Source organism: Acanthopagrus latus, chromosome 18 (genome assembly GCF_904848185.1).
Source record: "Acanthopagrus latus isolate v.2019 chromosome 18, fAcaLat1.1, whole genome shotgun sequence".
NCBI lineage: Eukaryota > Metazoa > Chordata > Actinopteri > Spariformes > Sparidae > Acanthopagrus > Acanthopagrus latus.
The window spans coordinates 28,554,797-28,581,755 of record NC_051056.1 but is presented as its reverse complement, the minus strand read 5'-3'; the positions used below and the strand labels follow the sequence as shown (position 1 = coordinate 28,581,755).

The 26,959-nt window shown below is 42.1% G+C and overlaps 2 protein-coding genes across 24 annotated transcripts in view; one reads left to right on the top strand and one right to left on the bottom strand.

Moving 5' to 3' along the window:
* Positions 1–178: 178 nt before the first annotated feature.
* The window catches only part of maea (macrophage erythroblast attacher, E3 ubiquitin ligase), a 78,607-nt gene continuing 51,826 nt past the window's right edge, over positions 179–26,959 (bottom strand). Inside the window, exons 1-9 of one of the 3 annotated variants that reach the window (XM_037076257.1) lie at positions 13,057–13,211; positions 7,334–7,516; positions 4,828–5,031; positions 4,551–4,673; positions 3,871–3,947; positions 3,637–3,745; positions 2,273–2,406; positions 1,747–1,942; positions 179–720 (exon numbers count right to left, since the gene is read on the bottom strand). In XM_037076257.1, the coding sequence (XP_036932152.1) occupies positions 625–720; positions 1,747–1,942; positions 2,273–2,406; positions 3,637–3,745; positions 3,871–3,947; positions 4,551–4,673; positions 4,828–5,031; positions 7,334–7,516; positions 13,057–13,125 (1,191 nt within the window). In that variant the 5' untranslated portion in view covers positions 13,126–13,211 and the 3' untranslated portion in view covers positions 179–624. Of the gene's footprint in view, positions 721–1,746; positions 1,943–2,272; positions 2,407–3,636; positions 3,746–3,870; positions 3,948–4,550; positions 4,674–4,827; positions 5,032–7,333; positions 7,517–11,968; positions 12,110–13,056; positions 13,212–26,959 lie in introns of those variants that run through there. The other 2 variants (XM_037076258.1, XM_037076260.1) reach the window with 2 other exon arrangements.
* Positions 12,170–26,959, top strand: part of LOC119007001 (C-terminal binding protein 1) — a 54,070-nt gene continuing 39,280 nt past the window's right edge. For 3 of the 21 annotated variants that reach the window (XM_037076238.1, XM_037076235.1, XM_037076255.1), the window contains exon 1: positions 14,437–14,888. In XM_037076238.1, the coding sequence (XP_036932133.1) occupies positions 14,774–14,888 (115 nt within the window). In that variant the 5' untranslated portion in view covers positions 14,437–14,773. Of the gene's footprint in view, positions 12,308–12,680; positions 12,868–13,955; positions 13,990–14,062; positions 14,138–14,436; positions 14,889–15,273; positions 15,520–21,450; positions 21,678–26,959 lie in introns of those variants that run through there. The other 18 variants (XM_037076245.1, XM_037076243.1, XM_037076241.1 and 15 more) reach the window with 18 other exon arrangements.

The window sequence follows — 26,959 nt, the reverse complement described above, 5'->3', positions numbered from 1 at the left end:
CAGAAAACATGGCTAGAAGACAAAAGGGCGTCAACAGCATGCATCACAGAATGAGATGCTACCACGTGACCAGGAAGTCAACCATGTTTGTTTTCAGAAATCACTTGTGTATAATCTAATTTATGGAGTGAGTTCACACAGTCCTGCTTCATGGTGTTTTAAGTAACACAGGAAAAAGTCAAAAGTAACCTCAACAAGTTTTTATTTGTTGTAGTAAAATCAAAGATCTACCTAGCAGTTCTTCACCCCCTCAGTCTCTTTTCTGTAGTCTCTAATCTTCGGAGTGAGGGCCTGTAAAATAATGACAATGCTGATAGTCCATGTGCTTGAATGGATCAGATCAAACAACTTCTCGTTATCTAGCCACATCTAAAACAGTCTGAAAGGAGAGGAGTCCAGTTTCTGTGTGATGAAACGGGAGGGGAGAGGGAACTGGCAAATTTGAGCTGATCGTGTACTGGGAGAGGGCGGTTTGGGGGAAATGTCGGGTGTGTCTGTGGGGGAGGAAGAAGGGCACTGGATCACAGCTCCACAGGTGGCTCTCTTGAGTAGGCCAGGTCACAGGTGATGAACGACGGGGCGTTATCGGTCATGTAAATGACTCAGACAGGTTCATCTGAGTGATCACATGATGTAGACCTTCTCAGCCTGAGAGAAGTTGAAGACTTCTTTGGTTCTGGGACACACCACTTTGTCATCTTGGCGGATGGACAGAAGAGACTGGGAGAAATAATAAGCAGAGGATAATAAATTACACGGAAAAACAAACATTAAACATTAAAAACACACTAAAATAAGAATATAAAGTTTTAGTAGGTCGCATCACAAGGCAGCTGCAACATGTACTGCAAGATAATGCTGTAGGGCAAATCTCTCTTTTCTCTGAATGTCCATTAGAAGTTCTTGTTTTTGCCTCAGACAGGCTGAGGTTGTTATTCTGATTGTTGACAACATTAAGGAAAGGATTTCTACAGGGGCAGAGCTTTTTCTTAAAGAGTAAAACCCTTCGTCTTTAACCAGAAACAGCCACTGTGTCACACTTGCCACATCCACCGGACTTCATTTACAGAAACAGTTGTTTTATCATCATAAACCACCTCTGAGTGTGTGTTAAGTCTAACAAAATAAAATATACCAAAACCATCTTGGTTAATCTTTCCACTGTTACAATAACCACCAACTCTGGTTTGGTTGAGATATCAGGAGAGAAGTGAGGGAGAGGAGAAGGAAAACAGCTCAGAGCCAGAATGTTTTCACACATTTTTGTTGATAGTTGGATCAGTGGAACATGAACCAACATGGTTTTGGTGAATTTTATTTAGTTTCTGTTTATTTTGAAAGAAGTTCATTTTATGATGATAAAATTATAGTTTCTATAAATGCTGTCTGGTGGATTTGGCAGGAGCAGCGCTGCAGCTGTCTCCGGTTTAACAAAAAGCTCTATCTCTGCAGGAATCCTTTCCTCAATGTTGTTAGTCCTTTAAATAACAAACTCGGCCTGTCAGCAGTCAAAACCAGCACTTTTAGTGGTCGTGCTTTGACGGTCAAAGTTTCCACCAAAGACAACATTACAGTCTCATCGCTTTGGGCTGAGGCTGTCTATTTGGCCGACCCCTAAACACCAAAATATGCTAACACAGGGCCCAGGCTTAAAAACACCTGAATTCCCCTTACACACATGCAGGCACAGCTGCAGTTCTCAGCCTCCCTGCACTCTGTGATAGTTAATTAGTGGTGTGTACTCACGTTGTATCCGTACACATATCCATTAGGAAGCATCATTGGAGGGTTGTTTTCATTCATGACCTCCCCGGAGATCTTACAGACTAGTCTGGAGTTGGCGCAGTGGGCCATGGGTAGCGGCTGGGCCAACTTGTTGAGGGATTTACTGCACACTGGGCAGTCTGGGTTCTTAGAGGTACCATCCTCCTTGTAGCACTGACTGGAATGAGCACGGAGGTTAAGGACCAGAACCTCTCAACATATGAAGTTATTTTGGGTCTCAGACAGACAGACAGTAACATGGACAGGACAATCCACACATTGAAGCTGACAAGGCAGCACTGCAGTGATCAATATCTTATTTGATGCACCAAAACTAACTGTAGACACACACGCATGTAATTTTTATTTACAATGAAAATAAATTCACGAAAGGATTCTATTTTGCATTCCAGGAAACATTAGAAGTAACGCAACAACAACAATAATAACAGATTAAAGGCAAAATGTCTGAGGTAACTTATTACTGGAAACTAGTGTGGCAGGATACGGTGTCTTGATGGCAGACAGACCAGCCTGTAGGGTGATAGTGAAGACAGAGTTGTTTCCCAGCTGGTGCAGTCTGTAGTTGTCGTATCGGAACTGCTGGATCAGCATCTTCCAGCGGGCTGGATCCAAAAGGTCCTGACGGAACAGAGAGACAAAGAGACAGAACTGAGTTTAACACCAACAGCCATTTCCAGACAGACTTCAGACTCTGAGAAAGAACACACACAGCGAGGTGCAGACCAGTGATACACAACTCTCGTCCAACATGCCATTTGTATTCCAATATAAACCTTTCCAGCATTATTGTTTCAGTGCCAAGTATTCAATGTACTGTAGCCCAGCTGTTCCAGTCCTAAACACAAATTGTGACAATCACTGTACTCTTGCCATTAAAAGGTGGCTTCACTGTCCCTCCAGAAACAACACCAAGAGGTTAGTGTATGATCTCAACTCATTAAATGTGATTAGTGCAGATATCACAGCAATGTGTTATTTGTCTGTTTCTTTTGGGCAAACTGTGATTAACGACTGTCTGTTTACCAAACACAGCTGCCGGCAAAAGTGTTTTCACTGCAAACATTCTGTGAGTGCAACATAAATAAAAGCCTATTCTAAATCAAGTTACATTGGCAGTTAAATACTTTTAATTCGACTGTATCCTATAGAGCCAACTTTATTATTCAGCCTGTGAAGGAAAGTGAGAGCAGTTTTCTATACTTGTTCCCAAACACGGATCAATAACTGATCGGGATTTCAACACTGAGTAAAACTCCTGCGATGATAATTCAGCGGTAAATGTTCAGTTCTACAAACGTGCTGACAGAGGACAGAGAATTCTACATCTGTCACAAGAAGCTGGCAAAAAAAAATCTTGTCACACTAGTTGAACCGGGTTCATTTTCTCTGCTTGTACAAAACGCTAGATGTTTTAGGAGATACAGCATTGTTGGTACGACCCTGCTAAGGAGAAGAAAATGCATTAAAAAAAAAAACTGATACTAAAAGAAGCTCTCCAAGGACAAGTTTAAAGAGGTGCAACACTAACAGTTTATTTTATTAGAAGACAACAGAGGCCCTCTAGTGGCTGGTCTCAAGCTGTAGCACATTATCTGTTGGTATATTCTTATTGTACCAGTGAACACGGATCTGTTGTGCTTCATTAACAGTCTGCAGAATGATAATGTCTTAAATCAAGTGTATCCACTGAGATGGAGGTTGACAGTCCCACGTGTGAAGTTTGTGTGAATTTCTTACAAACTGGTGGAAACGCAGATGTCCTGATATCGCTCGGCTGTATGTGTAAAATGGGTCAAACTACATTTCATTTATTTACACATTAGTACAAGGAAAGAACAAAGATTTTACCTTGTATGGGGAGATATGTGTATCTGATGGGAAGGCCAGCATGCCCATCACCTGCCGAACCTCATCCAGCTGTCCACCTTCTGCCTGGCTGAAGTGCTTCCTTGCATGTCTGAAACACACACAAGTTTGTTTAAGTGGCTTCAATAATAGTTCAAATTCAGGAAAAAGTTGCGGTCAGTGGAAGGGATTTCAGGTAGAACAGTATGTGTGTGTATTGTGGTTCTATGTCCATACCTGACTGCATCCATGCGTTTGTTTTGTCTGATGAGCTCAATGAACTCCTGGATTCTAAGACTGAACTCAAGACAACTCTGAAAAACAAACAGACAAAAAAAACACTAAGTTTAAACCACAAAATCTCTCTTCTGGACAGGAAACTGAATTCTTCATACATCTCCTGCACTCGATACACTATCAAGCTACCTTTAAAGATTTTACCATCCTACCACTGTGACTTGTAGTCCGTTATAAAAAGATGGCATTGAGCTCGGGGTTACACCAAAACAAATTTCAGACACTCTTGTGGGAGTATTTTGTCACATTTGCAGTGAAAAGTCAAATGTTAAAGTAACAGCTAATAGGAAGATCAGCATGTCTTGACGGAGGTCTGCGCTCTACTTAGAACTTTCTGCTTTAATAGGATCATTTTAGGATTAACACTTTCACTAGCAGCTACTGCCAAAAGGGCAAAACACTCAGGGTAATTAATTAAATCTTAAAATGTCTGTTTCTGAGCACAAACACCATTACACTGTTGATTCTTGTTTATCTAATATTCAGGCAGAACCGACATGCTTCTGCCTGCTTGGTATGCTTCACTTACACCTATGAACTGTCTTTATTTGTCATGTGCATGGCTTTTAATCATTTGTCAGGCCTCAACTTCCTGGATTCATGAGGTAAAATGTGACTACCTTCATCTTGCGGAGGCGGGATTTATTGTCATGGCACCAGGCTAAGCAAGTGGCCGTCTCCTGCCTCTCCAGAGACTCCTCCACCTCCTTGGCTGTGAGGAACATCTCAATGTTCACCAGATCCTAAGAATACAAGAGTGGATGTATTAAGAGAAAAGAAGATTAGATCCAGACACAACTGGTACACAAAAACTCAAAACGTTTGTGATTCAAAGAGTCAGTGAGTCCTTAAATCTCATCCCAAATGCATAAAACCATACTGACTCAGATCAGTTACCTCTATACCGCTCTGTCTTGCCAGTTTGACGGCTGTGTTGTAGTAGCCGCAGCGCAGCAGATGCTCCACCATCATGCGGTCCATGCGTTTCTTCTTCCACAGGTTGACTGAGGCCAGCTGGTCACTGCTGTGCTCCTTCAAGTGCTCGATGCGACGCTTACACAGCTTGGCACTCTCGTCTTCTGCTTGGATGGACTCAGCCGCCTTCAGGTCACACACACACAAGAAGCATCGGGACATTTACAGAAAGCTGAATATGCATCACGTAAAACAGAAATAGAAGTCGTCAGTGTATCGACAGGATTGGCACTGCTGGACCTGAGGAAAAAGCTTTAGTTCTCAGAATCCTAATGACACGATTTGAGGCTGACTGAAACCAGGACACAAGGCTTCTCAAACCTCAAACATCGTCGAGGGCAGGTCAAACTAAACAGCTGCTTCCTGCTCTGCAGATAAACTGTGATGTGACAGAGTTAACTTGGATGTCTTAAAAATAAAAGCTTATGGATCACACAAATGTAAAAATGTATTCCCTTAGCTGCCAGTCACATAACAGAAAGGGAACGGTGAAGAAGAGTCTTATATCACACAGTTCATAACTGCATTACTAAGTGCACTGTTCCATGCACACTGCCATTTTAAATCTACCTCAAATGAAACTGCTTTGTTTTTGTGAAACATGACCTGGTTTGGTTCTGGTTTAATTCCCCTTTCTTCAGCCTTGAACTGAACTCGCCAGTCCAGACCAGTGTCGGCCCAACATCTTTGGGGAGGTGCTCCCAGGCCGGCTGATACTGTTCAGTACAAGCTTCTCTTCAACACAACGATATCAAAGGTTTGTTTGTTGCAAAGTTCCTCTTGGACATTGAGTTTGGAGTGAAGAGAGAAGAACTGCAGAAGTGGGTTCTGATCACTTGTTTTCTGTAGTGTGAGAAAGGGTTCCCGGCAGAACCAGCCAGGCAGCATTCCACCGCTCACACACAATCCGACCAAGGCCACTCGTACACCATAACAAAGAAACCACATTCACAACAAGGTGCTTTGTTAAACAGGGGAGAGTAATGTGGCTTTTAACAGCTGGCTCCAGCAGAGGGGTGGGTTTGTTCATAGATGAGTAACTGCTGGTGGCTTTACAGCAAGTTTGTACATTATAGTATTTTACATTTTCTCTCAATCTCTAAAGGAGGCATCATATTTTCTTCTCTTATTTAACAGTTGTGCTTCTATTTCGGTATGAACGTGACGTGATTGTTGTTCTTGTTTTATGGCCCGTCTCAGGTTAAACCACTCATAAAACATGAACAAACACATACAGAGAAGTTTCTTTCATTATCTTTTATTATTATCATTATATCATTATTTTTTTTGTTGTTGTTGTAATTAACTAAACATACATAATCTCATTTCTAGTCATCCATACAACAGGAATATACGACGACAACTCCAGGTTTGTTTTCTTTTTTCCCCAGTTCTTTTACAGAGTCCTCTTCCTCTTAATGGAGGGCATCGAGACTTCATGTGAACAAATGAACAATTTAAAGTCTGTAGCGAGAACCAAGGGATTCACAGGATAGGATTTTTTACTAGCAACCAGCATAATCCTAAAGATATACTTGTCTCCGGAATTTTTAATTCTTTCGTTTCCTTTTCCCAGGTATAATATATCCAATGTATATGAAAATTTCACCCTCAAGGTTTTCTCCATACAATTCTTCAAATTCTGCCAGTAAGGTATGATAGAAGGGCATTCCCAAAAAAACATGGACATGATTGGCATTCTCTTCTCTACATAACCTCCAACATTTTTTATCCTAATATTTCTTTTGTGCTGGTGTGATAAAATATCTCACTATGTTCTTCCAGCCATACTTTCTCCATGAGAGGGAACAAGTTGTTTTCCACTTCCCATTCCCCCGTGAAGCTCACGATTTATAATAGAAACAACACATTTTATATATTTCCATCCACCGAAGGCTAGACTTTGTTAAATGACCTCCAAAATGGTTACAAGTGGAAGAACTGGCCTTAAATACAGAGCTCAAGTCTTGATTGTTGTAATAAACCCAAACACAGCTTGCATAGTTACACTTACACAAAAATAACTCCCTAAAAACATAAATGACAAGTTATGATAGTTGCAACACCTCTAGTGACAAAATAACTGTCATTAAGCACAGAAGGTGAAGTGTCTGCTTTAGTCAAAAGTAATCATTTCCTTTGTTAGTCACCCATAAATGTGAGACAGAGAAATTTCAGAGGGAACTGTGGGATAATTATCCAAAAACACTGAATGACAAGTAAAATTGTTGTTTTAAAATGCGCCCTCCTGTGAACAGAACACACCACAGCAGCAGGGTCTTATCCACACTTCTACATTCACCCACTTTACCCAAATATCTTGGCTTATACTGTGCAACAAATAAAATATATACATTAATAACACTTCTTGATATCTTTTAAAGAGGAAACAGATGAAAGTGTGTGTATGTGTGCATCTGGTCCTCACCTTCCTCTTCAGGGCGCTGAGTTTCTCCACCACACCATCCAGCAGTGACACCACCGAGTCGACCACCGGGAAGCTGCTTAGCGTCTTCTCAAGCTCCGCGACGACCATCGTCACGTGACTCGTCTCCCGGTCGATGTTCTTCTGAGCCGCTCTGAAGCGCTTGTTCAGAGTCTCGTAGGGGACCTGCAACGACAGCGACACGGGACATTTACCTCAGTGTGTCGGGCAGAGAGCTGGCATACCGCTTGGTATAATGTAATATAGTGTCATAGGCTAACTGCTCATCAAACATTGAGGTTTGTATTTTGTAAAAGGCAGATTGTTGTTTAAACAGCTTATCTTACTCGAAGTAATTTGCACAGATATCCTGTTTTTTAGAGCCTTTTTTAAGACTGGACACACACACACATATAATCACATGCAAACTAGGAGTGATAAATTAAATTCCACTTCCTGTATATAAAATTATATATTCTCCCCGTCCTGTTAATGTGTCGTTGTCACTGGCAGTTGGAATGAGATGCTCTGTGGCAGCCTGTGAACCGTCCGCTGGCAGCCGCACTTCATGACATTTCTGCAGCCGGAGTCCAAGAACTCCTCAATGGAAAACACATTAAAGCAGGAAGCAGATGACTGCTGCTGCTTTTTCAGATGCAAACAATGCCGTCTTTCTTGCGACTGCTTTCTGCAGAGCATTCAATAATTTCCACATTGTATCGCGACACAATATCCTGTTGGTAAGAATGTCTAGTACATCTCTAAATGTCCCGTGGCAACTTGAATCAACACATTCCACTTAATCTTAACGACTTCCTTTAAAAGGATTTCCTGTGAAAATGTCTGATTAACGAGGCTTCTAATTCATCTGATTGTTGGCCACAGAACTGATTTCTAATCTAAGGATTTGTTTTTACAGCCTTTTACAGTATCTAACTCAAACTACAGTATATTAAATAGAAGCTTCTGCTATGTCTCACCATTATGAGCCAGAAGTCGTTACCTTCTCCTGTGACGATTAAATACACAGTTCCAACCGATTAAATTAATCACCAACTAATTTCATAATCAAATTATCAATTAAAGTAATTCTTTAAAAATATGAGTGGAAAATTATCTGATTCTTGCCTTTTTAAATGTGAATATTTTTGGTTTCTTTACTCCTCTGTGACACTAAACTGACTGTCTTTTAGTTGTGGATAAAACAAGACATTTTGAGAACTGAGCTTTGGGAAACTGGCATTTAACCTTTTCTGACATTTTATAGACTAAACAACTAATCGATTAATCAGGAACCAGCAATTAAAATCATTGTTACTTGCTGCTCTACGTGTCACATGTGTCCTGTGCTGATTCAGTTCAGTGAAAGTAGGAAAAAAAAAAAACTGGCTAAGTTTAATTTTCTGTGCTTATTCTTTGTAAAATAGTAATGTATCACAGCAGAATCAAGAGGGTAGAGGGAAGTCTGTATACCTGAGTAGTTGTGGCACATAAAGTAAAATGAAAACAGCTTTTAAAAGCAACAAAAGAAGATTCATAAACCAAATCCTTATCACAGAGAAAACTGAAACTATAAGATCTGGTCGATAAACGACATCTGAAGACACGGCGCTTTCCTCCTTTGTACAACAACACACGGTGGCTTTGCAGATACTTGTGAACCAGACGCTTTGATAAGATTTCTTCTTTGAGATAAGGTACAAAAAAACAAGAGGAAAGCTTTGATCCATTGAGAGAGTTGTTTTTGTCTTCCAAAGTTAGAACCAAGTTAATTTCACAGCTCACTAACACTGGAGAGGAAAATGAAACACCCTGCAACAAAACGACTCCGCTGGAATTACTACTGTTCCCAGTGGTTCACGATCTGGTAAAAAATAATAACAATGATAATATAATGATTTTTCTGACAGATATTATGATGTCGATATGATTCATCATTGGTGGGAATGATAACTTTTATACATCAATTCAGAGAAACACTATTAAAATTCTGATGATGTGATATTTGTTGGGGTCTCTACTGAACAAACATGTCTTCTTACTTCATTTTAATGCTGCTTTCTTGTACATTTTTGGCTTTAGTGAATACATTTCAGGTTTTGCTATTTGGATGCTGCACTTGGCCACATTGTGATATTAATATATGGATTAATTCTGAATCCCTGATAGTTACTAGCAGAATCTGCACCTCCGAGTTGCCAAATTGAAGAATGAGACGCTTTGATTCTGAAGCTTAAAACGGCACCACAGAACAGTTCTGTATGTGCTGGTAAATATTCATTAGTGTCCTTTCGACAGAAACAGGAGGCTTATTCTGTTCAGGGATGAGTATGACCACTATATGAGAGAGAAAAGGAACAGCATGGACATATTATTCTTTACTCCTGAGGCCTGCATTTAGATCACAATTAACCACTGACACATTTAACTGATCAGGGTTTGATTTTAGTGACACACTTGGCCAAAGATCAGCAAATTAATTAGGAGTGATGAAATGAAGGCGTCAGAAGCCAGATACAGTAGATGGTGATGATTACAGCAAGATGCAGAGAGAGCCGAGTCATTCATTAAATATGCATTGAATTCCCACTGTATGCAAACAAGATCGAGCAGTGTAACACTGTTGACCTCAAGACCATTCAGATTACATCAAGTGGAGAAGATGTTGCCATCGTCTCTACTGAAGGAGCTTTGTGATAAATACTTCTACTAATGAAACGTTATGGCAAGAAAATACTTAAAGACTGAGTGAAATGTGATGAGTTCCTCTAACTTCTCAGGTGTTTCATTCACTGGACAAGGCAAAACATACATTCAAACCTGACTATCTTAGAGAAAAATACTACATCACGACATATTGTTGGATTGTTTCGACCTGAGCCTTTACTGCTGTGGAAACATGACAGTAACACACCATGAACATTTTGCTCATCTATGGTATTAAATTATACTGTCTCAGTGTAGCTCTATTCACACAGGACTAGTATTACAGAGAGACTTCATGTGATGTAGAAGTCACCACCTATTATTTGTGTTTCATGTGGAACATTAAAAGGATAAGTAACGTCAGGATTTGACCCATATTTACTGACATATGATGTCAAGACTCAGTCCAACACCAGCTTTCAGGAGGGGAACATCTGTTCTACAGACGCCACATTATTTATTTAGCTCAGAGTTGTTTTGCTCACTATCTGCATGTGTTCAAAACCATAAAAACACTGCTCATTTAATGCAGCTCATTTAAAACCTTTCAACAACATTTGGCTGCTTCTAACTCTCTATGTGATCTTTATATGAACACCGCTGTTGACTACTGTAAAACATTATGAACCACTGAAAGCTGAAAACAGCAGTTTAAAAAGAAATGACTGCTAGTATTACATGACCTGTGTGTTAGCTGAAATGTGGTCGGTATTGTGAGGTTACAGTTTTGCTTTACAAATGGACACAGCAGATTTGCACAAGAGCAGAATCACAGATGACCTTCGAAATTATTACAAATTACTGGAGGTCCACAGGCAACACTAGTCCTGTTCAAATAAGGTTTTAGTGTTAAATGATATGAATAAATATATCAAGTTTCATGTCTGACGGGACATTAAGTGAAATTATATTACAGCGTTTGTTCACCCAAAAGTTCCATTTTCATTCCTTCAGTGTCACAGTAACTTATCATGATAACTATATTTGTGTAATAATTACTACTGTGATATTTTAAGGAAAATGTCACACCCTAGAGGAAAGTAACAAATTTGGCTCATATTTCTGCTTCAGATTAAATAAACCAGATGTCTCTTTTGCATTTTAAGAACGTAGTAACTCCCTTTGTTAACATGACTGGCTTGTACTAGATCTTATTATGGATAATGTGGTATTATTTCCCTTTTCATACGACCGTGATTTTACTTGACAGCTGACGAGTAATTCATTCATGAGGACATTTCAGACAGCCATCACAACGGCCAGCCTGACAGTGGCCGTCTTTCATGGTTTGTTGGGAGGTGCCTCACTGAAAGAGACATCTGAGAGCTCCCTACAAACAGAGCCCACCACTGATTAACGCCAATCAAAATAACTATAATCACGTAAACGATTTAGGTGTTATATATTTCTGACTGACCTTACACACAGACACATTATCTCAAATATGCAGCATTACATTATCATTCGATTCTAATGGGCCAAAATGTGAATTTGGTGGTGTTCACAAAGCCAGAGTCGTGTATACGTTGCACATCTGACTGTAAAATGTCCAAACACGTCCCCAAGGACAGAACCATTTAACACATGGCCTCCTGGGTTTTGCTGGTATTCCTCAGTTGTCTCTGTCAGGAAACAACATGACATGATAAATCCACTAAATATAGCTCCAAATGTAATCAACACTTGCTCTCCCACAGCTGTAGCCTCCCCATTTGAAGCCAATTATAAACCATCAACTCCTGTCTTAAAATGGTGCCCATCATCCTTTACACTGCAGCATCCAGGCACAGACGTGCACATCCCCAACACCACAGCCATGCTTCCTGCACCTCCAAACACTAAACGCCACGTTATTCTCAACATGCCTCCCTTCATCACACGCCATTAGTTCACCACATTAAAAAAAAACCTCGCCGATACGTTGGTACTCACAGACACGGGCTTTATTCAAAAACGACGACGGCTTCTCGCTGTCTGACCGCAGGAAGCAGCCCGGACTTGTCTCGGCACCGTCTCTTTTAGCGGCGGTGTCGCAGTAACGTTATGTGGAATGGAGGAACGGTGCGTGTGTGCGGCGGCAGGCTGTGATTTCTCTCGCTGGCCATTTTGAAGTGCAGAGAGGCAGCGGCAGCAATCTGATGACACTGCGCTAACTCGCAGGACCGATTGTCTGTCTGACAGCGGAGCGTTACGGGCTCTCCGCCTGTGATTTCAACCCACCCAGCCTCCTCCGAGCCACATAGAATTTGCATGCTCGACGTTACGTATCTGGTAGGCTGCTACAAAAACGCCTAATGCTTTTTATCTTTTTTTTCAAACCACAGCAAAAACTAGCTAGCAGGCCAATCACGCCTGCCAGCCATTTCTTTCACGCCGTGGCTGCTTTTTTTTTCTTTCCTATTTTCTTTTGTTTTGAAGGGATGAGCAGCCACGTTGTTACACCTTCTGTCACTGGTTATGTCTAATTTACTTTTATATCATCCTATAATTTAATTAAACGGTCAAACTGGGGGAAATAAAGCCCAGCACAGGCTGGCGTGGCCGTTAAACTCCTCAACGTGCAAACACACGTAACGTTAATAAATGTGACGCCACGAGCCAACACGTGAACATACTCAGCGTTAACTGACATGTCAAAACTCACGTCAACGGCTCTTTGTAGTAAAAACAACAGGGTTCAACTTAACGTTAAGCTAGCAGCTCCGAGGCCCTCGACACACTCGACCCAGGTGATTAGGGACCAGTTCAACCAGCAGACAGCCAGCTAACCATTAACCACCTGCTGCTGTGCAGCCAGCTGCTTCATCTCTGCTGTCGCTTTTCAAACACAGGTATTTACTGGGCGCTGCTACCTGGCTAAGCTAGCCAAGCTAACGTTAGCCTCCCTGTCAAGTCCGCTGCTCTCGCTATCAAATCAACTGATAATCCCCATTTTCCAGACACCATCAAACACATCGGGTATTATGAACACGACAGAGTCGTCGGACGATTAATATATGACAGTCTGAGCTTCAGTTTACCTTCAGGGTGGGATATTCTTGGACTTTGAGAGCCATGGACAGTTGAGATGCTGTCTCTTGCACCGCCATCTTGGTTTTGTGGTTTTCTTGTGGTTGTTTGTGTTTTTTTTCCTCTCAGCTCAGAATGGCCTCTGCGCTCACTACCGCCCCCTGCTGCCACGGTGTCAGCACTGATGTGTCTGCTGCTCTGGTCAAGATGTTTCAGAGGCTCCTCTGGTCTGAAGTGGCTCCAATATTGGAAGTTTTTTGTTGATTCGGGGGGAAATACAGCATGAGATGTACATCTGGTCAGAGTCAGGCTGTTTCCGAGCCCTCATCACATCACGAGCAGAGTTTGTCCTGCTGTGAGAGCAATTTTATCATTTCAATCCATCAATCTGAGGGCATCACACTGTGGTGAACGAGTGGTGGAGATACAGAGGCTCGGATGAAAAATAAAAAAGAGCTTTTAAAAGGTTTTTTAACTAGATGATTGTATGTGGTCAGAGTAAAAAAAAAAGGCATAGCGGTGCATTAAAATTCATTTAATCTATTTTTTTTTAAAAGTGGCATTCTTTTTGCAGATGACTATTATTATAGTAATGTGCAAAGTAATGGACCTATACTTCCCCCAGATTTTCTGAAGCAAACCACTACAAATGTCACACCTTCAGGATTTCTCAACGTTGTTTCAGCGAAAATAAAAAATGGTGACACAATAATGAGCCTTCTGACTAATCGTGAATCATATCGAAGTTATATTATCTGCGACAATAACTGTAATGTGATTATTTTTTTTTTACCATAGTGTGCATCCACTTACAAGGGAGAGCACCAAAGTGATAGTTATTAATGACTAGTAATTAAATAAACCACTGTGGTAGAAATATAATTAGCCGTGTGTTCCTCTTATTCCTCAGGGCTGCTGTGTTTGAGGGACGACCTGAAGCACAGGTGAGTTTGAGCCTCATCAGTCGCTCATTACACACAGAACGTCATTCTCAGACCAGATTCCTGTCATCTACAGTGACACCTGTCGGATCAGGTGTCAAGACTGAGATCTAAGCTGCCAATACACACACAGACTTGATGACAGAGGCAGGTAACACTGTGCTGATGTGTTAGTTTGTTAGTGTCAAGTTAATCAGCAACAACAAAGTCATTAATAAATGAAGAGAACATGAGATTGAAGATGTTACTTTAGGCTCTAAGAAATTATAATCAGACATTTAGATTTTCTGACATTTTCTAGAAATTTATTACAAAGAGGAATTGACTGATAGTTTTGGTCTCTGTGTAGTTCACAGGTCTTATTAATCACATCCATCCTCATAATATGAAATGATATGAACCAGATATTTAAAGTTAATAAAACCTAAGCTCCTTTTCTTATCTTTAAAGAGTATCAGAAATATGAGCAGAGAAGCAACAAAAGATGTAAGATATTTCTGAGTTGTCAGATATCAAATGTCTAATAGTTTTTTTTCCTTTCATAATCTTTAAATCCACCAATAATAATTTGAAATATGGAAACAAAACCAGAACCAATATGCGGAGTTTTGGATATTTAAAATACAGTTTACAGTCTGTAAGTGCAGCCAGTGAATCCCCCGACACTCACTCCTCATCCTGGCCACACTTCTGTTCCTGTATGAGTGCGAGAACACCCTCCCCCCAGCTGCGGTGAACATATTGCCATTGGCTGCCATCCAGTGCCAGGCTGTGCTGATTGGCTGGCATGAACTCTGAGCGCTTACAATTGGCCCGTTATCTTCTGCGTGCCCCACCCCCTCCTCCAGCCGGCTGTGGAACAAAGTGGAGCAGTGGACACACAGAGAGGAAGGTGATGCAAGGTTTGTGATGTATTTCTGGCCCCCTATCAAGTACTTCCTGTGTGTAGTGTGTGTAGTGTGTGTGTGAAGGTGTGTCAGTGTCTATGTGTGTGAAAACGCCTGAGTTTACGTGATCGCGGCAGCTTTGCTCATGACTTGGCTCTGCACTGTGTTCAGGTTCTGAACAGATAACTCTGTGCCAAGCTCAATAACAGGGGAGTGACTCTGGGCGTGTGCGTACGTACGGCACGAAGGCTTCTGTGTGTGTGACAGTTTATTTCTGTGTGTGTGTGTGTGTGTGTGTGCAGTCTGTGTGACAGCAGGACTTTTTATGATTTAACCATGAATAACAGGAGAAATCGATATTCCAGCCTTTAATGAGGGAAATTTAATTTAATTTAATTTGAGATAGTCTAGATTTGTCTTTCATTTTCAAGGATGACACAAACTGTAAACTCATTTATAAAATAGTTGGACCTTAAAATGATATCTTGAGTGGAACCTCGTCCCGATGTGGAGATACTTTATCTGATCACACACATCATTTACTTTTCCTGCTGTTTATCTTGGAGGCTTTGAAGCGAACATCCTCTGGTGGGCTGTTCACTCCTCATATCACCGTCTTCACCAGCCCACATGTACAGTTACAGAGGTGAGGAAGCTAAACTCACTCTTATCTTAATACAAAAATATATAATATGCTATAAATTGAGTGCAAAAATTAATGATTTCAACGTGGTTACTCCGTCATAAGTTTTGTCAACAAGTTTTTTAGGGTAGAAGACTTTTTGTTCCTGTTGATGAACGGCTTTAAGTCACTCACTGTGTCCGACAGGTGTTGTGTAGTTCCTTTTAGATTCGTGCATCACAGGTGTGTAAGACTCAGCGATTCCTCTGATATTCTATGTGAACTGAATGCCGAATGATTTGTAACAAAAGTCTCTGATCAGACTGTGAACTAGTGATGTTGTGGTTCAGCATCACTGAAGAACTTTTAAAAATCTCTTAAAGGAGAATTTGCTGCCAGCAGAAATCAACCAGAGGTCCAAAATTGATTTTAAAAGATATTATTTACAATGTAGAAGCACAGTCAAGCTGCTATAGTGCTACAGTGTGTAGATACCATCAATTTAAATCATATATTTTGTGGGGTTTTTTTTGCTGTAATGCTGTTTTGATGTGAAGCTCCAGAACTGTTTGTGGACTACAAGCATTCACCTGACTGTCCATCGGCGAGAGGATGAGAAGCTACTGACTGAATTTTCTTTTTTTTTATCCTTTATCTAAATGAGACTGAAGTGATGACTGTGGTTGATAATAGATATGTTTTAAAGGGATTGTGTCCTGTTCTCTAATGAGAAAGTTGACCTGTTTTTTATCTATCAGACAATATCTCTCCCATTAAGATCGTTCTGTAAGATTAATGATTCTTTATACTTTCCTCCTCCTCCTCACTCCCTGCCATTCTCCTAATTTTTTTACAGTTCCTCTTCCTACCCACCTCTCACCTCTCCTCCATTCTTCCTCCTTAGCCTCATTCTTCTTTTCTGACATCCTGTTTCCCCGTTCGACTCTTTTGTTTCTGTCCTGCCGGTCCTATGTGCCTATTCCACCTCCGTTCCCTCATCTCTTCCTCCCTCCTCTCCCTCTCTCTTACACTCGGGTTAGACTCCTCATGCGGTACCCGTCTCCTCCTACAGTAGATCACATCCCTTGTTTCTCCTGTATCTGTTCTCTCCTCTGTTGTGGCATCTACATTGTTCTGCAGCTCACTGTCAGTACCCATAAATCCAATTTGTCTGTGTGTGTGTGTGTATGCACGTTTACAGCTTGTGTCATAGCCACTGTGTGTTCCTTCTGTGTGCATCTGCAGCCCTGTGTGTGTGTGTGTGTGTGTGTGTTTGAGTGTGTGTGCATGCTTGGTTGCAGCTGGACTTTTTGCATCACGTGTATTTGTGTTTGAACCGGCCCTGCGAGTATAAACGTGTCGTTGTTTTGCGTGCAACATGCCTGTAAGAGTGAACATCTATTTATCCATGCACATACAGAGCATGTATCTTTGAGATCGTGTGTGTGTGTGTGTGTGTGTGTGTGTGTGATAGCTCTAGGTCCGGCCAGCTGTCAGTCTTGATAAGGCCAGCGGTTGGGAGGCGTTAGTCGGGGCTGCCGCTCGCCTGGCCTCCGCTTGGTGGATCTGCTGAGAAGGAGCTGAACCATTAGACACGCTGCAGTGACTACAGAGAGAGAGGAGGAGGGCTGGGGAGGGCGGGGGTGTGGAGATGTATGGTGGAGCGAGGTGGAGATGGAAAAAGAGAGTGAAAGAGATGTGGGAATGCGTAGTGGGGGGGTGATTGAGTGAGAGTGAGATCGAGAGAGAAATTTGGGAGGGATGGATGATGGAGAGTGAGATGGGCAGATGGTAAAACAGGAGGTAAAGAGAGAGAGAGAGAGAGAAGAGAGAGAGGAGGTGAGGGAGGAAGGTAGATAGGAAGGAGTGATGAAGAGAGAAAAGGGTGTAACTGTTAATGTCCACCCTCGCAAACATGCAAACAAAATATATGGCAGTGAAACCTCTCTCTCTCCTCTGCTCGCCTTTTCTTCCCTTCACTCCATCGCTCTACTAAAGCATTAAATAATCTGCCGATCACAACTTGTTCCTTTTATCTGGGGAGCAGTTGTTCTCCCGTCCTCTCTATTGTTTTCCCCCCGTGTTAGCCAGAGGAGTCCAGATACCGTCGACTCCTCTCACCATCCTTATTCAGAAGCACCAAACACTGTATGTTTCAATTTCCTTTATCTCCCGGGGAGCATTTGTCTCCCGCGTGGTGAGGAGGTGGTCGAGGTGAAGCTGCCGTCGGCCAGCAGGATAAATGTGCCTGTAGCTCCTCTCATTATTGAGTCCATGTTGTCAGTTTGAATTCTGGTCTGAAAACTGAACCTGCTTCATCTGTTCCTTCTCATACATGCAGACGGCAGTGTTATATTTAGGCCTTAAGACAAATACTGCCATGTCAAGTAAAGTGTTGTGGAGATATTTGTCAAGTAAGAAATTGATCTGTTTAGCTACTTGATTGGTATACTTAGTTGAGTTAAATATATCATGGATATTATTTTATGTCCAGCAGCTCAAGTGCTTCTTCTTCAAACAGGAAGTGGCTGACCCCCTCAACAAAGCCCTAAAATCCCATTTCAAACCTGATTAACTGTTTTCATGCACTCCCTCTGCTTTTACCTTTCACAATAAGAGTCCCGGATACCAGCATTCACTGTGCAAATGCTTATTAGAGGAAACTTAAATTCACTTAGAGCGTTTCACTAACTCAATAAAACAGTTGTTAGATGGATGTTATCCTGTCCAGTCACAGAGCACGACATATAAATGTTTGTGTATGTTGTCAGTAAGATTGATTGAAAGAGAAATCAGATCTGCTAAGAAAATTACAGTGGATGCATTTCTTAGATTTGAAGCATCGGGGAAACATGAGGGCTTTTCCTGACTCAAATATGATCAACAACACATTTAGTTGGACTTTTTGAAGTGCTGGGTATAAAAGAGGAACAAGCCACCAGGGACGGGCTCGGGTCTGAACAGAGTCGCTGCCAGCTGCAATTCAAAACATGACTTCAAGTCAACCTTCGCATGACAAACGTTTACAACTTCCCCACTCTGCTGCTGCCTACGAGATCAGACACTTCCTCCTCTGCCACGTGCTGCGGTGTGAGTTTTCTGTGCATCTACAGATGGTAGCAATAACAACTGGATTCAGTGTGAACGTTCCTGCACACAAAGTTGTATTTGAACATTTTTACAGGCTGTTTAATGGAACGTTTTTCACACAGCCAGTCAAAAATGTCATGTGATCATGTTTTTTTGGACCCCATGCTTTTGCTTTACCTTCACAGTGATATTAGTTTGAGTTTTTACTTCTTGTTTTGAGGAATGAGTGAGTCACGTCTTCTCCCACAGTGACCTCCACCGTCTGGTGTGGACATCGGTAAATGAACACGGTGTCTGGTGGGGCTGGAGCTGTTGGCCTGCAGCAGTCTAGCAGGCAGCAGCAGTCACACAACACACCACATGTAATTTCCTTTTGAGTCTCACTCTACATGCAACCTTGCTGACTTTTGATTAGGCTGGCTCCCGTCAGATTCCTCTGCTCGCTGACTCATGAGTGATTTAAAAGATTGTGATGAACCTAACAGCTGGAGGGGAGAGGCTGCAGAATTCCAGTTGGATTATTCTATCAAAGCACCATCTACTCTTTAAAGAGGGCCTGAATTACCACATGTGGCTACGCTCTGATACCTAAATAAAGCTTAAAAACAAGGAGGAGCATGTTGCTCTTATTCCTTTGAAGATGAAAAGTAACTTTTAATCTAAATCTGTTTCATCACTGTGTTTATAACGAAGCCAGCAGCTGACAGGAATGATTGATGAGGACGGTGGGATGATAACGTTCGACAAAGGTCATGAGTCAGCGTGGAAAACAAGTCTTTCTCTGACTCCCCGCCTGTTTTGGGATTTGAACGACTCAGCCACTGGCTGCGTGTGACATTTACCAATAGTGAGGACGTGATGTAACCATCATTGCTGTTAAATTAGGTTAGGCCCTGCTAGTCAGAGGGGCGTCTGAGGCTGCTTATATCACCGTAGTTAACGAGTGGCCAAGTGTAGATGAGAGTAACTGTAACATCACAGCTGCAGGGACAGAAAGAGCCGGTGCAGGAACGCAGGAGTCAACCAGACCAAAGCACATGTGAAGTTTAAGATATTCAGGCGGTAGAGGAGTGAAAGTATCTGCACTGCCTGCCGTGTTCACACTCACATCAGGAGTTCAGTTATACAGCAAAACAGCCACAACAGGAGGAGGTCACATCACAGACGACACTGGGACGCTAAAATAATTAGTTAGAAATGAATTAAGGAGAAACAGAAACTTGCTGCAAAGTATAGAAGTACTGAGACAGAGTGTGTGTATGTGTGTGTGTGTGTATGTGTGTGTTTGTTACTGATATCGATAGGCCGTTATTCTCAGCCGATCCCGGCCAATCATAGAACTTGATGTCGGCAGATATGTTGTCCGTTATGACTTTATTTTATAGTTTTTTCAGATTACGATGCAGAAAAATATGCTGAGGGTGGTTTATCATTATTACATTTCCAGTTTCCAGACAGATACAAGACAGTATTAAAAGATTATAGAAACACTTGAAAATATATATATATTTTTTACTGTCATAAATTTACGTAAAGGCGAAAGTGCACTGCTGAAAATAATGAAGTCTCCAATTCTTGAACATTAATAACATTAGTAAGAAGAGTTTTTTCATTTAAATAAAGAGAAAGATCTTCAACGCCTTCATGCCTAAATAATCAAACTCTCTTTGTTTTCATGACTGAATAAACTGAATTAACACACTGACCTTCAAGGCCAACACAGTTTATACTGTTTCACTGTGTTTACATGTGGCGGACCCTGCCACCTTTCCAGCTTCTAACGGTGTTCTAGGGCCTTATTTACCTCTGAGCACAGCTTGTGGGAAAAATACTTTTGGTTTTGTATTATTATCACATTAATATTGTAAATATTCAAATTCTCAGTCTGAATTTCTTCTCCAAAACTACGTAGTGCCCCTTTAAATACTGCAATGTGTCGTTAGATGATTGTCATGCAACATAACGATTATCGTAGAGTCGCTGTGTCATCATGCTGTTATTTCTGACCATCTTCAGGTACAATGTATTATTCACATTTATCTAAATGTGAATTTAAAGGTTGTTATTAAATGATTGAAATGACTTTTTAAAGTTCGACTGTGCTGAAACAAAACCAACACACGTCAGACGTGAATGCTACAAAACTGTAGAAGTAAAGTTAGAAAGTCAAATGAAGTAAGAACAAAATGAGCAGAACAGTTCAGTTGTGAAGCGTCTCTGCAGGTTTGATGAACCACATTAATTTCAGTGTCACAACATGTTCTTTTAAGCACAATAACTGTTCTGAGCTCAGCCGTCGTCTCCTGATATCACACAGAACAAGTTTTTCCTCTCTCTCTATTGTTATTGCATAACTCCTCTCTCTTTTCTTTTTTCCCCTGCCTGTCGTCTTTCAGGAAACAAAAGATGAATTTTTGCCAGCGTTGGCTCCTCCCCATTCCTGCTTCTCTTTCTCACACACACACACACACACACACACACACACACACACACACACACACACACACACACACACACTTCACCCCTCCTTTCCCCGTCATCTCTTTTACACTCTCTTGCCCTCCCGCTCCTATAAATGCAGCAGTGTTCGCATTCAGTGTGTGTGTGTGTGTGTGTGTGTTTGGTGTGTGTGTGTGTGTGTGTGTGTGTGTGTGTGTGTGTTTGGTGACAGAGATAGAGAGAGAGAGAGACGGAAAGACTAATAGAAAGTGAGAAAGGGAGGGAGGGAGGGAGGTAGCTAGAGACGGCAGGGAGGGAGGGAGGGGTAAGACAGATAGAGAGAGCGGGCGATCGAAGGGGACGGAAGGGAGGGGAGAGAGAGAGAGAGAGAGAGAGAGAGAGAGAGAGAGAGAGAGAGAGAGAGAGAGAGAGAGAGAGAGAGAGAAAGAGGGGGAGCACATGTGTATGCTTGTCACTAAGGGGCTGGGAGAAGGACTAAGGGAAGCGAGGTAGCTGGCCACAGCCGCCATATGCTGACTGGATTCCTGTTCATGTGTGCTGAGTGAAGACTGCAGGTTTGAGCTGAGTGCTGGCCGGCCGGGGAACACACACCATGGGAAGCTCTCATCTCCTCAACAAAGGCATGCCTCTAGGTAAACAACCAGCACGCTCGCTTTTATATGGGGGAAACTGTGTGTGTGTGTGTGTGTGTGTGTGTGTGTGTCTGTGTGTGTGTGTCAACATTTATGAACTACAGTGTACATTATTCTGCCTTCCTCCTCCTCCCCTCCCCCTTCTCTCTCTCTCTCTCTCTCTCTCTCTCTCTCTCTCTCCCTCTCTCTCTCTCTCTCTCTCTCTTCCTCTCCCTTTTTCCGTCTCCTCCTCCTCGTCTCTTCTTAATTCTCTTTCACTCTATTATCTTTTATATCGCTCAGTCTCTCTCTCTCTCTCTGCCTCACGAGAATGGTTAGCCTTTTCTCTAGCTCCCGGTCTGTGTGTGTGTGTGTCTGTGTGAGTGTGTATGTGTGTGTGTGTGTGTGTGTCTAGTGAGTGTGTGTGTGTGTCTGTGTGTGCGTGTGTGTGTGTGAAGAGGCAAATCTCTGCTATTGAAGGCTGCTTGAACACCTCCATTTGTGGCGACAGAAATAGATCTCTCTCTCTCCTTCGAGGGCTAGCAAGGACATGACACATATTTCCCTTTCATTGTGCTTCTTTCACGGAGAGCGGTAGCCTTCACGCACACACAAATAACACACATGCACACACACACACACACACACACACACACACATTCAGGGAACTCAGCTGACACACATATCAAGTGCACAGGCATATTGATTCACACACAGGTGACAGATGCACTGATAGTGGCTGGAAAAGACTATTCTAGAAAATGGGATCAAGGTAGGGCTGCTAAGGAGTAAGGAGGGAGGAGGGGGGTGGAGCAGGAGGAGGAGGGCGTGAGGATAACTGATCATCCACCCTGAAGCTGAATCACTGTATCTGTGGTCACCTAAATTTGGATTTCTGAGGCTGTTTCGGCCCAAAATAAACCAGAGATTGTACAGATTGTATCTGTGATGTCATCAACAGGCTGCGGGCTGTGTCTCTTGATGACATCAAAGATTAAAGTTGCAGCTCTGATCTTCTTTCTGTCCCCCCCCCCCTTTTATTTTTTCCTCTCTTCGGGAGTGATCCTCACATCCGCTGTAACTGTGCCCGAACAAGCTCAGAGAGTCCAAGGTCACAGGAATAACAGCTCGGAGTTTATGGCTCGGGGAGGATTTGCCCTTTTTGAGATGCTCACTGGATCTGTTTCGGCTCCTCACTGAGGATCATTAACACTTAAAGGGCTGCTGTAAATCAGTTTGTCGTTTCCCATCAATGATGGATGTGCTGTGTTATGTTTTGGAAGGCAGGAGTCCTCTGATCCACGAGTGTTGAGTCATGTCTAATCTGATTACTGAGGCCCCGGATCAGTGGCACAAACACCCGTCAGTCACTCTCAGATGTGCTGGACAAAAGACTGAACCGTGATCTTATTGTTCAGTTGAGGACGTTGACTTGTGTGTTCGAATCAATAGAATGATCTAAGAAGCTGATTAACAGCTGCAGGCGGTTTCCTACCAGGAGGCTCCAGGTAGCTTCATTATGTCAGAGGACAAAATCGAGCAAACTGCTCAAGTCGTGACAAGTTTCCAAGCACACTTTAGATCCCGAGTCATGAAGGACGCCCGCATGACGTAGATTAAATATAGGCTGTGACGGCAGACTGCTGGTTTCAATGGATTAATGCTGGCTTGTTTTTAACTTTCACATCCGAAACCCTCCAGAACTCTTCAGAGATATTAAATAGATTTTTATTAATGGTACTGGTGCAGTTCTAGCTGATAAACACAGATCGAGTTATTAAACCAAATTACTTTAATTTACCTGAGAGGAGTCACGTTTACAATCTGTGTTTGCTCCTTGAGCTGCTTTGTGAATGAAAAGAGAGATGTTTTTATAATATCAGAGGAAGACAACATGATTACAGTCTACAGTTTAGTTTTAATACAATAAATCTAATCAGAGCGATGAAAAATTAGATCATCCATCTTTGCTCACTACATCTAAACCGGTCTCACCCTCAGCAGTGCTCAAACTACAGGTTAGGAGCCTCTTTTGAAAATACAAAAACATACAATTCTTGGTTATCTTATTGGTTTCGTCCATGAGAAGTAGTTAATTATCGGTTATCTTATCAATTTCGTCCATGAGAAGTATGTTATATCGCTCAACTTATTGGTATCATCCATGACAAGAGTATTTTCAGTTATCAGTATCGGCTGAATCTCTATTGTGGATCGTTCCTGTGGAGACTTCAGTTGTTCATATATTTCTACCTTCACTGCACATCGTGATGAATATTTATGTTACATAGCAGCATCACGTTCATAACTGAACTGTGCCGCCAGCACAGATGAGCACTTGATTAAAGCGACTAGAGGTAAAAAAAAAATAAAAATGGACACCTAAGCAGGTGTAATTGACAGCACTTAGAAATCTTTAAAGCATGAAGCACTCAAAGAGGCCGTGTGCCCTGAAAACCCCTGAAAGGCTTCGTCTATTACACCTAATGCATACGAGGAAACGCTTGAGATAAAAGGTGAGGACAGACCTGTCAGCCACGATTGAAATTCAGAGCGTTTTGAGGCACGACACATACAATAATGATCAGCCAGTATAACACTTGCCATTAACAGTAAAATCTTGGAAACGACTTGTGCATTTTACTGAGAAACAGTATTCACAAAGGGAAACGTCACTGAGAAGCGTGACAGTCTAGACAGGTGGTTAAATAGCAGTTCTGTCATGCACAGGAAGAAATAACAGGCCTACAGTGTAACATCCCAAAACATCAATTAGCATGTAGGCTGTAATTCCACTTGGATCTTAATGAAAAGCACAAATTTACTCAGAAACATGTACCGTCGTTATTAATCGGCACGTCAGCAGCAGAGTGGAGGGAGTGTGTTTCCAGTAAGATCTGCAGCTGAAACTTCTCGCTAGTTTCACTACTGATGTCATCGCACGCAAATGTAAATCTGCCGTCTGCAGTAAAAGACCCGTAATGTAACAATTTAACAGGTGACGATCACTCACAGAAATATTTAATTAGTTTGTTTCAGCAAAATTAAAAGAAGAAAATTAGAAACATGGGAGGTTAAATGTGTGTGTACATCTGCTGCTGACACACTGTGATACAACATAAATCTCATCTAGGTATACACACAGTTCATGCTCAGTTATAGTAATAAAACAGCCAATCTGACTGTAATAACTGGAACAACATTGTGAAATCTTTCATTTTGCTGGGGAAACCCCCCCGAGGGAGCACATTTAATCTGTAATACAGTAAATACCTCATAGTCTTAATAACACATTAATATCCAGTCTGGTACCCAAACTGACCCCGATCCAATTGAACCTTCAAAGTGATCGTGACTTTCTTCTGCATATTAACAGTTAATCCAATACAACTGGCCGACGGCCGTACAGTAATCCAGTTACTGCCTGTATCTACATGTGGTACTTCCTGTGGTGCGAGTGTTGCCGCTGTAAACCAGAACTTCTGAACCTCTTTGGTACACGAGAGCTCATTAATCAGCAGCGCCTCCAGGTGACAATCACCACACATGTGGTACTCTGTTGTTGTTTTACGTTAAGTTGTATTGTTGATTGATTATTCTAGGTGTTTGCTTTATTTACATTGTGACAGTGTTTCCTGTTCTCACCCTCACGAGTCTTCAGTTAGAAAAAATCCTTCATTTTTATGAGATAAATGAAGTAAACAATGTTAATGTGGCATGAAAAGGAGTCAATCTACTCTGTGATGCTGTGAAATGTTTCTCTGACCCTCTGGTCTCTGACTCAGTGTGGGGGCGTGTGAGGTGGCAGCCATTGTGTCTACCACTGTATAGCTTTATTGATCTAGATCTGTGTCGTAGTTACAATAAAACTCAAGTGGGACTGCTGATATCAGTACAAGTCTTGAGCTGTCAGCCGTGCTACAATCTGCATATTCAATATTTAACTTTGTCTGGTCACCTGAACAGAGCAGCAGCCAGACGTTGACAGAGCTCCTCGTCTGTTTTGCTGCCGGTGTCTCAGTGAAGGGAACAAAAAGCGGACAAACCTGAAATGTCTTGCTGATCCTGTACATGCAAATTAACGGCTTGTAAATTCATCCGTCTACACGTAAAGACGGCTGTGAGAGAGAGAGAGCAGAAGAATGACCTGCGAGGGGAGGATTTCTATGTGTAAGCACTTGTACGCATCTTATCACTCCATGTTACTCACGTCAACCTGCACGGATCGCTGTGCTGAGCCTGCACCTGTATCTTTGTACATGTGGGTGGGGCGGAGTGTGTGTGTGTGTGTGTGTTGTGTTAGCTGTGTGTGTGTGTGACATCATATGAAGCATGGAGGACTGGTGGTGAGGGAGATGCCTGTCTTCTCCTCTTTCCTCCCCGGGAGCTGAAGTGTAGGCAGAGAGAGCAACAGAAGACAAAACGATTGAGTAAAAGGCTGCAGACTTGAACACTCTGTGTCTGGATATTCAGGCATTAAACTGCAGCTGTGATATAAAACATGGCTTCCGTTAGTTGGGGGGGGGGACAGGACACGAGAAAAAGGGGACGCGACAAGGGAGATAAAGGAAGCCTGGGGAATCGAGACTGAAATGAGCGATGGGGATCTGAAAATGAGGCAACAAGAGATGAAGGGAGGGCGAGATCGACACCGAGGGGCTGAACGACGAGGATATAGGGGCTTTTAAACCGCACCGTGTTGCTGCATGCCACAAGAGCCAGGAACATCATAAATCAGCCGCGCTGAGGCTCAGTGCTTGATTGCTACGGTCGCAGGCGGCTGGCTGATCACAGGTGCTGACAGCAATCCTCCCCTCTCTTCTCTCTCCCACACAACGAAAAACACACAAACACTGGAGCTCAAATGTGAATGTGTCGACTCACCGGGGTTCAGTTTCAGTTCAGTCGGAAACAGATTTAATTTAACTCCGGAGGTCTGACCTTATTTCAGAACTAAAAAACAAACAGACGGCGAGAACGTTCAAGAGCAGCTGGTTGTGTCGGCGTGACTGAACTGTCTGTGTCGAGGACTTCATGAGCTTCATCAGACTGAAATATATTGTATATCTGACCTGGCTGTGAGAGTGACAGATGTGTCTGGGTGTCCAATATTCACATCATGCATGAATACAATTTTTAAATAGCTGCAACTACCAGTTTCTGTCTTGTTTTATCCAAAGCCCAGAGATAAAAGTAGCAAATCCTCATGTTTAAGAAACTGCTGCAAGCAAACACAGAGTAAACTAACTTAAAGGTCCAGTGTGAAGGATTACGAGGGCTTTATTGGCAGAAATGTAATATGA